Source organism: Harmonia axyridis, chromosome 3, assembly GCF_914767665.1.
Source record: "Harmonia axyridis chromosome 3, icHarAxyr1.1, whole genome shotgun sequence".
In the NCBI taxonomy this organism is placed as follows: Eukaryota; Metazoa; Arthropoda; class Insecta; order Coleoptera; family Coccinellidae; genus Harmonia; species Harmonia axyridis.
This window is the reverse complement of record NC_059503.1, coordinates 10,558,538-10,571,724: the sequence shown is the minus strand read 5'-3', so window position 1 is coordinate 10,571,724 and position 13,187 is coordinate 10,558,538. Positions and strand designations below refer to the sequence as shown.

The window sequence follows — 13,187 nt, the reverse complement described above, 5'->3', positions numbered from 1 at the left end:
TCAATTCATAGTTATCAATTTACTAGAAAATCATGAGAATATACATGTAAAGGTATAACAAAAAAATATTAACACCATAATCTTGAGTATAAATGGTTTGTTCCCAAAACAGATCAATTACACATAAAATATTTCTAACAAAAAATGATATTCATTTTTAAAGTATTTTTAAATAATTCTCTATAAAATTTACTACTTATTTTCCAGTTTTAAAATGAACCAAAAAATATAACAATAAATATTTTGCTAATAAAACTTTTTAAGAGTATTTCGTACAACCATCTATGATCACAGTGAATATGTTTCTTTGAATTGTAAATTATTCCATAATCGAGTATAAAGAAGTGTGAACATATCTCATTTTAAATTGACTTTTATTCTGTGATAAGCATTATTCAAAACTCCTCTCAGGTTCCAAATATTCTCAAACAATTCAGGTTGAGTATTATATGATGAGTCCACCGCTTTCACAATTATTTCCATCTGAAAACAATAATAACTATTTGATGACAATCGATAAATGGATCGACAGACACATTATAATTACACTTTTCGAATATGTATCAAATTCTAAAACTCTTCAACATCTACCGGCAGCAACAGCAAACATGCCCATACACATTCAAAATATACCCAAAAAAATCAAAATATTTGATTTATTCATTATAATAGCGACATAAGTGTAACAGAGTGGACATTTATCCCGAAAAATTTCAAACAATTCAGTCGAAATCCTCTGGAAATTTCAAATTATCATAAAAATCGAATCAGTAAACTGTGATGTTCAATCTTCAATCAAAAGAATTTACCTTGTTAGTTCCTTTTGGGACAGGTAGATCACATGACCATAATGTCCAACTCCAATGTTGTGGAGACTTGTTGGCATCATGGAAATCAAACTTCGCTACATGCCAGGTTTTACCACCGTCACAAGAAACATCGACTCTCACAATCTCCTGACCACCACCAGACCATGCATAACCTGATTTGAAGAATAATTTAGTCATTTCAGGTAATAGAAATGAATATTTTTCACTTGATAGTATTTTTCAATATCATAAAAGTGTAGAGGAGTATAAACCTTTTGCTGTTATTTTTCCATCCTTCACATCGACTGTAGCATTATTCATAGGTTGGCAAATGGCGGAAGTAACTGGAAGCTCTTGAATGGATGGAGATTTGGAATAATCCACAGTATCCCAATCAGTGCTTGGAGAAAAACCTTTATAATCTTTCTGTTGCCAGTGAGATTGACTCTCTTCTGATGCCACAATAATTTTCGCTAAAATATAATTCAATTTCATATCTAATATCGAGATCTATCTGATTGGATTGTCAACATTTTTTTTTATTGCCAACTGTCTTTCTTTCAATCAGTTGGAAAAGAATAAAAAATTTCTTAAAAATAAAAGAAAATGGAAGCCACATATTCCTGTATATAAAAATAGTAAATAGTCAGATTTGAAATTAACAGGATAACTAAATTTAGAATGGCCATATTTACGGAACCCTTAGCGAATATTGCCCATTAAATTTCAAGTTACTGAGTTCATCTGTTCAAAGGTTATCTTATATATCTTATTATAGAGCGCTCAAAAATGCTTTAATGATTATTGATTTCTTATTTGGAATGATCTCTCGTTTGAAGCCGATACAATAAATTTGGATAAATGGTACATATTTTTAGTGTTAGTAGTATACCTAACCACTTGACGTTTCTAGCTCCAACAACTCCTGGAACAACAGCTCTAACTGGAAATCCGTGATCTCTTGGTAATGTTTCCCCATTCATTTCATAAGCAAGTATAACATCACCCCTTCTATCTACTCCTTTCCATATTGGTATAGATGCTCCATAAGGTGAACCTGTTGTATCGGTGTCATAAGCCTCAAACTAATAAAATAAAACATTCAGTTTTAAAATTTATACTAGGCAACCATATTTACCTGGATATGTTGGTATTTATCTATTTCATTTTCTGAGAGACCTGCTGCCTCCAAAACTTCCCGTAGGCTAGCTCCTGTCCAAGTTGCATTTCCCAAAGCTGCTGCTCCCCAATTCAAACCTTTTACGGGTTTAACCTAGTTTTATTTGTAATAATCGAAAAGTATATGTATATAAATGTACTAAGTATATTTCAAAATTTTCCCAATATACCTTAATTCTATTATGAAAGCTCTTCTCACCTTGTGCATCTCACTTCTTCTATTTCCAGCACACATAACAGTTGATGTAACTGAATGTTTTGGAAATTTTTTCAGATCATCTAAGGATAGTGTCAAAATTTTTGATTTACCCTCGATTTCTACTTCTAAAGCATAGGTATCTACTTGAATATCAGGTACTGGTAAATGATTTCTAACATAGAAAATATCGCTGAAAATAATGTGACTTAATCTAGATCTCCAAAAACAGTTTTTGAAATTCAACTTACTTTGGTGTTAAAAAGTTCTCAACTAATATATACTCAGGTGCTTCAGCATTAAAAGGTTTTTCTGATGCTGGTTTCAAAAGAGGATGACGAGTTGGTTCATTAGCAAATGGATCTGACATGTCACTAACAACATCATTATTATCTTTTGGATCTAAATTACCTAAAGAAAGATTCCAATCATCAATATTCAAGAAAATTAAAATACTAAAGGATCTGAAGATAACTACAAATCTCACAAAATGCTCCAAAACATTTGAAAAATTTCAATAAGAGATTTGATTCGAGTCTTTTATATTCCAAATACCAAAAATTCTTAATCTCACAAATCAAAACTTTTGTGGTAGGTATTAGAGAAAGTCTATAAACAATATTTGTCTAAAAAAATTCCAAATGATCAGCCCTATCATCAAAATAATAAATCAAATGAATGAAACAAGACAAGTATACTCACCTATCCGATACTTCTCTAAAATATTCAAAACATGAGGATTCAAATGAATACTATATAGCATCCAAAAAGGATCAACAGCATTACCAGCAGCCATCAAAATTTGATCACCACCTGGGTGTTCATGTACGAAATCAGTTATATCATACACTCCATGTTGAAATGTTACCCAAATTCTTGTTTCACTGCAAAAACTTATTATATCAAAAAAATATTATTTAACGGAGTAAAGAGATAAAAATGATGAATTTGGAAAATCTTACCTATTCTTTTGACAGTCTATTCTATAGAGAAATAATTCCTTTTTATGTTTACTAAATCATATATTCTATTTCCAAGAGATATGTAAATTCAATTTCACACAATGATTTTGTTTTGGCCCCAAGAAAGCAGATGAATATGAAGTACTTCAAATGAATCTTATTTTAGTAAAAAATATTAATTTCAAAGAAGTACACTTCACATTTTAAATGCTATATTTTGATAATACCATGTAATGGAATGTTAAGAGGTTAATGATTCCCTAACTTCACTCACTTGTTAACATGCTTAGAAACTTCTTCTGAAGAATATATTGGAAGATCAGGTTTAGGAGGAATCTTTGGCTGATTTTTATTCAATTGTTTATCTGCTGCCTCTGCATGAACAAGATATCTTTTTTCTGTGGAAAATATGTATTCAATATAAAGCTGTACAACTTATTTAAAATGAACCTTTACCATATACACTGTAAGATAACCAACCCACAGCAGCAGCCAAAATGTGAATATTATTATTGGCCAAGTCATATTGTGATATTCGTTGATTGACGATATTTTGTCTTATAATAGTGCAACACCCTTTAGATTTATAATATGAACTCTTTGGAGTAAACCTAAATAATCATTGTTATTGTTTCATTAAATAAAAAAAAATTTAAAAAGGATTTGCATACCAGTAACACATTTCATTTATTAGATTCTTAAAGTTTCGACTGAACATTGTTACAAATAAGATAAGAATTTTCAAATTTTTTGAGCAATTAGATCTTTACAATTAAGTATTTTAATTGTTATTAACCTGAAAATTTCGCTAGCACCTGTTGCATTGTAAACAAATCTCCCAAAATCAGCTGATTTTGACAACTGATTTGCAGTGTTGGCAAAGGAGAAACGAGAATATTTTTAATCTTATAATTATAACTCTAAGTTTCCACTCTTCAGTCATGTTGATTAGGAGAAATATTTTAAATAAAAGAAAAATCTATTACATAAGCTAATTTCTTGTAACTTGTCTATTGATAATTTGAATCCTGAGGACTACGTCAATATCGGTATACTGTCATTTGTCAAGGTCAAAGAAAATTTTTGAACGAGGATTCAGTAAATATTAAATATTTTTTTATATTTCTCTTGGAAAATATGAGATTTGAGGATAAAAATGATCTACAAATTCTTCCATATTCATTTATTACAAATTGATAGACCTTTCCATATCTACATACAAAATTTTATTTCTCTACGCTTTCAGTCATCTTAATTTTATTAATTTCAAGAAAAATACTCTTTTGCTGTATGAAAAATTCTTTAAATCGTACCCATGAGATTCCTATCTATATTCTTGAAAGATTAAACACTTTTAATGAAAGTGAAAGGGACCTCTTCTTCAAAGGACCTATGTCTTCATTTGTTTACAGTTATGAACGTCTGACAAGTCATTTGTAAAAATATAAACTGTTATTTGAGTAAAGGAATGTGGAATGGAGATGGTAAATAGTGGCATTGAAATGTTATGGCATAATTCTGGGTGGGGTACATAAAAAAATCTCATTCAACTTATAAAATATAGAGGAGAATTCAAACAATATCTTCGCGGTACCTCGTTTTTGATCCGAGTCACTAAAAATCACGTTCTTTATTGAAAAATTCTTAAATCTACTTTTGAATTCGCTCGTTATAATACTCCAGATATGGTTCAAACCTACTTACCTACTATGAGTATACCCTAAAGGAATTTGTGGAATTGGTTGTATGCAGTGCTTAGGATACTAATTAATCCAGTACTTTTACATATATGGTTCTTCCTTGATTCCTCAGTGTTAGCCTGCATTATTCAGTGTGCAACTGTTTGAAATGTGAAAAAGACTGATATCCTGTTTTTGAAATAATAATTTGGAACAATATACAATCAAGTGTGTTCAGTGAAAATGCCTGACAGTGTAGAACTAAACATTGAAAAAGTACTCAAAGGATTGCCATTGGAAAATGAGGAATCTGGCATTTGCGACTTTACCTTAGAAGAACAAAATGCAGCTCTGGAAATTCAAGGTATTCAACCCAGTGTCAGTCCTAACTTCAAGCCAGTATTGAAAGAAACGGTGACTTATGTGGTTGCGGTTCTTGTTATAAATGACAAAAATGAAGTACTAATGATGCAAGAAGCAAAGGAAAGCTGTGCTGGTAAATGGTAATCTTTCAAAATGCTCCTTTGTTAAAAAATATGAGAACCAAATTATTAAAAATTTGAACTCCCCTAGGTATTTACCAGCTGGCAGAGTCGACAAAAATGAAACAATATATGATGCGGCTGTGAGGGAAGTTTTAGAGGAAACAGGATTGATCGTAGAATGTACAACACTACTAAAAGTGGAAGTAGCAAGTGGATTCTGGGTTAGATTCTCATACATAGGACATGTTACAGGTGGAACACTGAAAACTGTGGCTCAGGCTGATCAGGAATCTCTCCAGGCCAAATGGATTGGGAATCTCAATGAAATTACATTGAGAGCTAATGATATACTTCCATTAATTGAGAGAGCCAGGTAAAATTTGCGTATTTTAAAAAATAATTGGGGGTAAAAAATGAAATGATTGGATTATTAAATTTCAAAAATTGAGAAAATACACACAAAAATAGAAAATGGAACTGAAAACTCAAAAACAGATTAATCGTGATTTTAAGTACTGCTATATTCAATGCTAATTTCTCATGGGACAATTTTTTTTTATGTTCGTTTTTTGGTTATTTTCGAAAAAAGTTGAATATATAAAGCACTGAAATCTGGTCCATAAATTTTGGAGGATGAAATTGATGGTCCAAAATCAAAATTACAGAAAATAATCATTGTATTTAAAAACATGAAATTTGAACTCTTCATCAGTAGGATTATACAATACGGTTCGTTAATTTCATCATAAACTCCCAATCATTTATGGCATTGGGACAAAGAGATTCTCAGATTTGATACATTCAGAGGTTGAATAATCAAATAATGTGAATGTGTCAATTCAGTGTTTTCTAAGTATAATTCTAACATAACGAATTCAGATCTTATTTGTGTCAGATGACACTGTTTATTCATGAAAAATTTGATAAAAATATCAATCACATAATTTTAAAACTACAAACTGTACACTAGACAATAAAATACAATATTCCATTTACGAAACAAGTTGTTTCTGAGTAACACATCTTTAAATTATATACAATCATCAAAATACCATAGTATTTTTCTTGTTCATCCATTTTTTTGAAATTATTCAATGAATGCAGACTAAAACTACAAAAGTTATTCATACATCAATCTACTACCTAATAGCACAAATATTTTTTGATAAGGAAATCTAATTGATATTGAATAATTAGAGCTATTTACAAATAAAATGTATTATTCTATTTATATATGCATGATAATTTCGGTCACCTATAAGTAAAGCGTTCATAGCAATTGATACATGAAAACAGTCTGGTCCCTCTGAAAAATTATCGAATTTGTATGATTTTCCATCAAAATACAAAAAAACATTACTCACTGTTTAACTAATGTTAGAGTTTCTTGAAAATCAGATTCCTTATATTTGCTCAGATGTTTTAGCTTGTTGTTCCATGCACTCAATCCAAATCTTAATCTACAAGAGGCAATTAAAGCAGCAGCCAGTTTTGATGGCGAAGTGCATTGCATTAAATGAACATCTGTAATAGTTAATGGTTACAATTTCTTATAAATATCAGTTTTCTTCAGATATCTGTGTTCTATTGAATAATATGGAATTTATGAAAACTGTCAGTTTCATTCATGATTATTATTAATAATTAAAATGCATCAGGCAAGTGGACTATTTTTTATTCCTCTAATTCTTCTACATATAAATCTTGACCATCATTTCTGCTAAAAATAAATCACATAAAAGCAATTCATGTCACATCCCAAAATCCTAGCAATTTATTCTTTGATTTTTTTAAAGCAAATGAATCTTGACAGACTACCTCGGTAGTGCAGTGAACTGAGAGTTTGGCTGTGGTGCCGAGGGTACCGGGTTCGAATCCCGGCTAGGTGCTCATGGATGTTGTATATGTCTGGTGATGGTTAAATAGAATTGAAAGAGTCTTATAGAAAATGAAATGTTGGTTGTGTGGATGGTGTGGAAACGCCTAGCACATATAAAAGAAAAAAAAATGAATCTTGACCAGTGGTGAGGGTTTTTATAAACAAGAATCAGAGGAATAAAAAGCCTGACAGCGTTTTAATTATTATGAAATTTCAAATGTTAGTATTGTTTTTTGTAGACCTTTAGCAATCAATGAAGAACAGCCTTTTAAGCTTCAAAGTAACCATTCAAATATATACTGTGGTTCAAAAGTTATAATAATATTGCATTTATAGCTTTTATTGTTTTTGACCAGATTCCTCTGATCAGCTTTTCTTATTAAGAGCATAAAAGTTTACAAAAAACAATACTAGCATTTGAAATTAACCGGTAAACAATTTACATACATTCAGGTACTTGGTCCTTTTTATTTTGTTGAAGTTTTAATTGTAATTTGAGTTTAATTATACTTGACCTACCTTTTAATAAGTTATCCTGATACAGGCCCATCACATAACCCATACATTGTGTTAGGTTCGGAAAATTATAATAATTCTTTTCATCGACTGTCACAAGAGCTTGCATAAAGTAAGCAATATGGTGGGCTGCCGTTGGAATGAACAGATCCCATTCAAAAAACTTCAACATTTCTTTTTGTATTTCACTATAATACTTCAACGCGTTTTCTACTGGTTCAGGCATTAATTCAAGAAATTTTGGGACAGTAGCTGAGCGCTCCTCAACTTTAGCTGAAAACAAATGTTCGTGACGAAGCATTGATTTTTCAAAGGTTGTGAATTTCAATGAAATAATCGATTTAGTCCAAAATAAGCAAATTTGAATTTTTTTGATCCCCCAAAAATATTGTTCTAAAGAATTAAACTGATAAACACTATTGTATTTTAGGATCTCAGCCCAGAAATTTTTACCTTCAGATATGTGTTTAGAATAGAATCGAGTATTAGGTGTCCCAAATTCGTTGTATATTGAGGGGATCTCAGAATCCCTTACAGCTAGGAAAAACTGAAAGTCACATAATTATTAGAATTAGTTATTAGAATTTTTCATTTCACGCCATTTTCCAATATTCTCTTATAGCTTGAAAACAGTTGAACCTATAAGCTTAGGATTTTCACCAAATCAGTGGCGACGCCAGCTTTCAAAAACAGAGGTGGCGAAGAGGGGGCTGGATTTTATTAGGGGGGGGGCAGATTAAGGCGAAATTATAGTTCTGCCAATCTTTTGGCCTAAGTAGGTTAAATTTTAGGGGGGGCCAGCAGAATTTTAGGGGGGCCCGGGCCCCCTGGCTCCCCCCTAGCCTCGCCACTGCACCAATTTAATTCTCTCTAAAATCGATCCCTCAAATGTGCCATTCATTTTCTCTATTCTGAGATCCCCACTAGACAACTAATTTAGTGCACCAGATACATATATGTGGAATTTCGTAAAAAAAATCAATAGATAGGTCCAATTTGAGTAAGAAGGCAAGAATTCCTGACGCCACCTCAGTTTTTACTTTCTAATTTCCATTAATGAAAACTTTTGGAATTGGTCCAGCAAAAATTCTTACCACACACAGAACATCGAAAAAATTACCCACATTAAAATTAACAGTATATCCGACTGAACTTCAAGGAGTCCATATTATCAGAATCTCTTTTCAAATAGCCTAACCGACAACAATGACATAATAATAAATCACATCTCAAATATACAGTGTATAGTCTCAAAAGGCCCAATAGATACACGAATGATTGAGCGCTCAAAAGATCTTCACGTCAAATCAGTGGTTTTCTTGGTTTTGAATAAATTATTTAATTCTTATTGTGTATTCACATACCTGCCATTGTAAGACTAGCGATCGCCACTATCATAAGTCGTCTTATTAAAAGACTGTGATGATCCATGTACAAATCTAAAAGATAAGTAGCAAGAAAAAGTGTTGACCTGGAATATCCTTTACTCTTACATGTTTGTTCTATAAAATCTACTAAATATTTTCTATATGGAAACTGCAAATGGAAAAAAAAAGATGTTAAATATTTAGGTTCCATGAGCACGGACAAAATCGGTATTATTTCCAATTTTAATATTGAAGTGATTTGACTACCTGTTGTGACTGATGTCTGAATTGTTTCCTTTTCTTTTCTCTACTAAGTGTAAACTTGTTAAATTCATCATTGTATTCTTCAACTGCTTTTTCACCACCACCTGAAGCCATCTTGCTGGGAGTTATCTAAATATTACATCAATCAATATATTTTGTTATTTATCAACAATGAAACGTACCACTATGGTATTGTTTGGAGCGAGAACTGCCTTGATGTAAGTCGCCATTTTGATCGTCAATAATTTCTGCACATCTTCTGATAAAAAAAAACTTTCTTATGAAGTAATATTGCATTTCCATCGAATTCATACATATGATGATTTTTTTCATAATAGTCATAGAAATTTCGTACTTATTGCATATGTGATTCATAAAATACATATACAGGGTCTTCCACGAAAAGTTTCTGAAGAACCTATTGGAAATCAGTTTAGAAAAATGACATCAGATGGTTTTGGCACGCGTACTTATTGGCTGAAATATTTTCATCGTTATGCAACTTTCGGTTGACTCACTAATGGCGAATCCGTGATCAAATTAAATTTTGTCCGTCCGACCTGCCGTAAGCACGATTTCTCTCGAACTGATGATCATATAATCTTGAAATTTTCAGGGTAGTTTCGGATCTCGGATACCGCAGTTGAGTCCTAAATACTAATAAGGGTTCCGTTAATATGACCGTCTGAAGTCTCGTTAACCTGATAAATTCAAAGGGAGGTTCCTTTGAAGAGGATCATACGCCAGAACCCCTGATTTTGATAGACGAACCGACAACTATGATGTCATAGTAAATTACATCTACTTTACCCAAATTTTTGTTTAATATTTCGAATAATAAAGCTCAGTTTTCCTAAAAACTACTAAAATACTATATAATCAGGTCCGGCGCGAGTCATTTTGGCCCTTAAGCAAAGAATATTTCAGCGCTCCTGCTGAAAATGCATCAATAATAACATGACTATAAGAAAATAGTTTTTCGGCGTGCAGACAAATTTTCAATTCTGGAAAAAGAACCTCCCCAGGCGGGATTCGAACCCTCAACCTCCGAATAACTAGTCCGTCGCTGTACTCGACTAGTGATTCGGAGGTTGCGGGTTTGAATCCCGCCTGGGGAGGTACTTTTTTCAGAATTGAAAATTTGTCTGCACTCCGAAAAACTATTTTCTTATATTTATCTCACAGACGTTACAATCACTCTCGTAATAACATGACTATTTGATTTTCACATCCACATGACTAGATTCGAATGTAAAATCGTAGGAAGTTTCCATAATGTTGAATGTGTTAACATCGACTTCCAAATATTCGAAAGGGAAGGTAGTGTTGTTTTTCGTCTTTGTGAAATACATAATGATTTTATCCCTCTTTCAATGAGGGTAATAGAGAATTCTGTTCATATTGGTTGGACTGCCATGTGTACACAAGCGGCTTAGTAAAGACGGTTTGGAGATTTTTATTGCAAGGAATGTTGAAAAACGCAGCGGGGCTGAACCTTATGGTTTTCAGAATGAAGGAGGAAATATGAAAAGGCGTCCAGAAAACTGAGCTGCATTGCCGCCCCTAAAATAACGTCACCTAACACGGTCGCTTCACTGTTCCAAGTTGATTGTCTTAGCTCTAGAACTCGCTTCCTCAATTTGAACAAAACTGTAAGAATCAAATTTAAAAATTTATTTCTCGAAAAGCTACCAATTTACAATCGACAGGGCATTCAAAACATTCATTTTAAATCGACATTATTTTTGCAGAGAACACAAAAACCGACAAAAAGAATCAGGTTGGCATGAAAACATTATGGTTGGTTTAAAACCTCACAATAGGATTCTACTTCGTCTAGTGGTAGTGATAAGAAAAAAATCAACAAACCGAGTTCATGTTCTATTGAGTGAAAAAACTTCATGGCATCTTCCAGTTTGTGAAATTCACCCTGCTAAATCTTTACATTCCACATTGAGAAGATTTATGGTCGATTTATTCGGAGCAGGCGTACCAACACACAAGCCACATGGAATTCTTAGCGTGAGTAATGATTCTTTTTATATTAGTATTTAATTTTGTTTTTGGATTAGTGAGCATTCTTCATTTGTGTGTATGGTATTCTGAACCGCGATATATTCGGTTAACTTATCGATTAAACTTATTTTATTATGCAAAATAAAAAGTTTTGAAAATATCAGGTGTGTGAATAAGTCTTTCCCGTTTTTTGTAAGAGATGGCGCCACCAATACTGTGCGAGTATTTAATGGTTACATATGTCATAATCAAAGCTTATTCATCTGTCAACAATCCCACACTAACACATTAGTTGAAATTTTTTCGCATCATAAATTTTTGAAATCGTGAAAATGTCGAAATTTGAGCCGAGTCGACGTCATTTGCGGGAAGTTTCACTTTATTGGTTCAATTTTAAGAAATCTGCTGCCGAGGCGCATCGGTTGCTTCAGGAAGCTTATGGAGAAGGTTGTGTCGATGATTCAAGTGTTCGCGGATGGTTTCGACGCTTCAAAAGTGGCGATTTCGACGTGGAAGACAAGGAGCGTTCCGGGCGGCCGCAAATCTTTGAAGATCAAGAATTGGCGACTTTGCTTGATGAAGATTCGTGTCAAACGCAAGAAGAACTTGCTGAAGCATTGGGAGTTGACCGAACAACCATTTCCAAGCGTTTGAAAGCCATGGGAATGATCCAAAAGCAAGGAAATTGGGTGCCGTACGAACTGAAGCTGAGAGACGTCGAACGGCGTTTTTTCACTTGCGAACAGCTGCTTCAGCGACATAAAAGAAAGGGTTTTCTGCATCGTATCGTGACTGGCGATGAAATGTGGATCCGTTACGATAATCAGAAGCGAAGAAAATCATGGGGACTACCCGGCCATGCATCATCATCGACGGCCAAGCCAAATATTCATGGCGCCAAGCTCATGCTCTGTATATGGTGGGACCAGCTAGGTGTGGTTTACTATGAGCTTCTGAAACCGAATGAAAGGATCACAGGCGAGGTCTATCGACGACAATTGATGCGTTTGAGCCGCGCACTGCGAGAAAAACGGCCACAATACTCCGACAGGCACGACAAAGTTATTTTGCAACATGACAATGCTCGCCCACATGTTGCACAGCCGGTGAAAACATACTTAGAAACGCTCAAATGGGAAGTCCTACCCCACCCGCCGTATAGTCCAGACATTGCTCCGTCTGATTACCATCTCTTCAGATCGATGACGCATGGCCTGGCTGACCAGCACTTCCATTCCTACGAGGAAGCCAAAAAATGGGTGGATGACTGTATAGAGGCCAAACCGGTCGAATTTTTTCGCAACGGGATTCGTATGTTGCCAGAAAGATGGGGAAAAGTTGTAGCTAGCGATGGCCAATACTTTCAATAATTCATTTGTAACCATTTTTTCACAATAAAGGCTCAAAATTTGAAAAAAAACGGGAAAGACTTATTCACACACCTTATAAAAGTTTCTCTTTTTTCCAGGTTGAACATCATCATTCTGGAGGAGACGGCCTCTGCGTGACTCTGCTAGTGGTTTTCAAACCACCTTTGGAGGAAGTTCCAATCATTGGTAAATGCGTATGGCATGAAACGTCCAAAGAACTGGGTGAAACCTTGTTACAGAGGGTGTCAAATAAAAATTCCACGATACCTCTTCATGTTATTTGTTGAAATGTTATTTATCTCAAATTATCCAAATTCAGTTGAACAGTACATATTTCCATAACGTTAACATTTGAATACTCTACCCATTATATTTACTCGAATTCTGTAATAAATATACTATTTACTGTTATTGATTTTTTTTTGTGATTAAACCCTTTCATTTCACTTATCACGTGAAAAATTC

General features: G+C 33.4%; 3 protein-coding genes across 6 annotated transcripts; 1 reads left to right on the top strand and 2 right to left on the bottom strand.

Annotated features, from left to right (window-relative positions):
* Positions 1-4: 4 nt before the first annotated feature.
* Positions 5-4,089, bottom strand: LOC123676798 (sulfite oxidase, mitochondrial-like). 3 transcript variants are annotated; one of them, XM_045613022.1, is made up of 11 exons: positions 3,943-4,089; positions 3,603-3,757; positions 3,421-3,544; positions 2,887-3,068; positions 2,436-2,595; positions 2,188-2,377; positions 1,948-2,082; positions 1,702-1,894; positions 1,082-1,282; positions 810-982; positions 5-483 (listed from the first exon to the last, which is right to left on the bottom strand). In XM_045613022.1, the coding sequence occupies exons 4-11, from the start codon at positions 2,978-2,980 to the stop codon at positions 358-360; spliced, it is 1,272 nt and encodes a 423-aa protein (XP_045468978.1). In that variant the 5' UTR covers positions 2,981-3,068; positions 3,421-3,544; positions 3,603-3,757; positions 3,943-4,089; the 3' UTR covers positions 5-357. The 3 variants fall into 3 exon arrangements, with proteins under 3 accessions (XP_045468978.1, XP_045468977.1, XP_045468979.1); XM_045613021.1 differs by having other exon boundaries at positions 3,818-4,077; XM_045613023.1 differs by lacking the exons at positions 3,421-3,544; positions 3,603-3,757; positions 3,943-4,089 and adding an exon at positions 3,147-3,400.
* A 125-nt stretch (positions 4,090-4,214) lies between these two features.
* LOC123676799 (8-oxo-dGDP phosphatase NUDT18) lies at positions 4,215-13,133 on the top strand. Its single transcript, XM_045613024.1, has 4 exons — positions 4,215-5,328; positions 5,399-5,683; positions 11,088-11,358; positions 12,821-13,133. Exons 1-4 carry the CDS (start codon positions 5,069-5,071, stop codon positions 13,007-13,009), a joined length of 1,005 nt encoding a protein of 334 aa, XP_045468980.1. The 5' UTR covers positions 4,215-5,068; the 3' UTR covers positions 13,010-13,133.
* LOC123676801 (cyclin-J-like) lies at positions 6,185-9,817 on the bottom strand. Of its 2 annotated transcripts, XM_045613026.1 has the most exons (7): positions 9,519-9,817; positions 9,340-9,465; positions 9,199-9,241; positions 9,070-9,144; positions 7,709-7,978; positions 6,675-6,834; positions 6,185-6,616 (listed from the first exon to the last, which is right to left on the bottom strand). In XM_045613026.1, the coding sequence occupies exons 1-7, from the start codon at positions 9,564-9,566 to the stop codon at positions 6,562-6,564; spliced, it is 777 nt and encodes a 258-aa protein (XP_045468982.1). In that variant the 5' UTR covers positions 9,567-9,817; the 3' UTR covers positions 6,185-6,561. The 2 variants fall into 2 exon arrangements, with proteins under 2 accessions (XP_045468982.1, XP_045468981.1); XM_045613025.1 differs by having other exon boundaries at positions 9,070-9,241; positions 9,519-9,779.
* Positions 13,134-13,187: the final 54 nt, after the last annotated feature.

Bases quoted from the DNA above. Each gene is read 5' to 3' on its own strand.
- LOC123676798 (XM_045613021.1), bottom strand. From the start codon at position 3,864: ATGTTCAGTCGAAACTTTAAGAATCTAATAAATGAAATGTGTTACTG. The intron at 3,758-3,817 runs GTATGCAAATCC...ATGATTATTTAG, and splicing joins ATAAATGAAATGTGTTACTG to GTTTACTCCAAAGAGTTCAT. The intron at 983-1,081 runs GTTTATACTCCT...TCTTCAAATCAG, and splicing joins TGGAAAAATAACAGCAAAAG to GTTATGCATGGTCTGGTGGT.
- LOC123676799 (XM_045613024.1), top strand. From the start codon at position 5,069: ATGCCTGACAGTGTAGAACTAAACATTGAAAAAGTACTCAAAGGATTG. The intron at 5,684-11,087 runs GTAAAATTTGCG...TTATTTTTGCAG, and splicing joins CCATTAATTGAGAGAGCCAG to AGAACACAAAAACCGACAAA. The intron at 11,359-12,820 runs GTGAGTAATGAT...TCTTTTTTCCAG, and splicing joins AGCCACATGGAATTCTTAGC to GTTGAACATCATCATTCTGG.
- LOC123676801 (XM_045613025.1), bottom strand. From the start codon at position 9,566: ATGGCGACTTACATCAAGGCAGTTCTCGCTCCAAACAATACCATAGTG. The intron at 6,835-7,708 runs GTAGGTCAAGTA...TAACTATTACAG, and splicing joins TCAGGATAACTTATTAAAAG to ATGTTCATTTAATGCAATGC. The intron at 6,617-6,674 runs GTGAGTAATGTT...ATAATTTTTCAG, and splicing joins ACTCTAACATTAGTTAAACA to AGGGACCAGACTGTTTTCAT.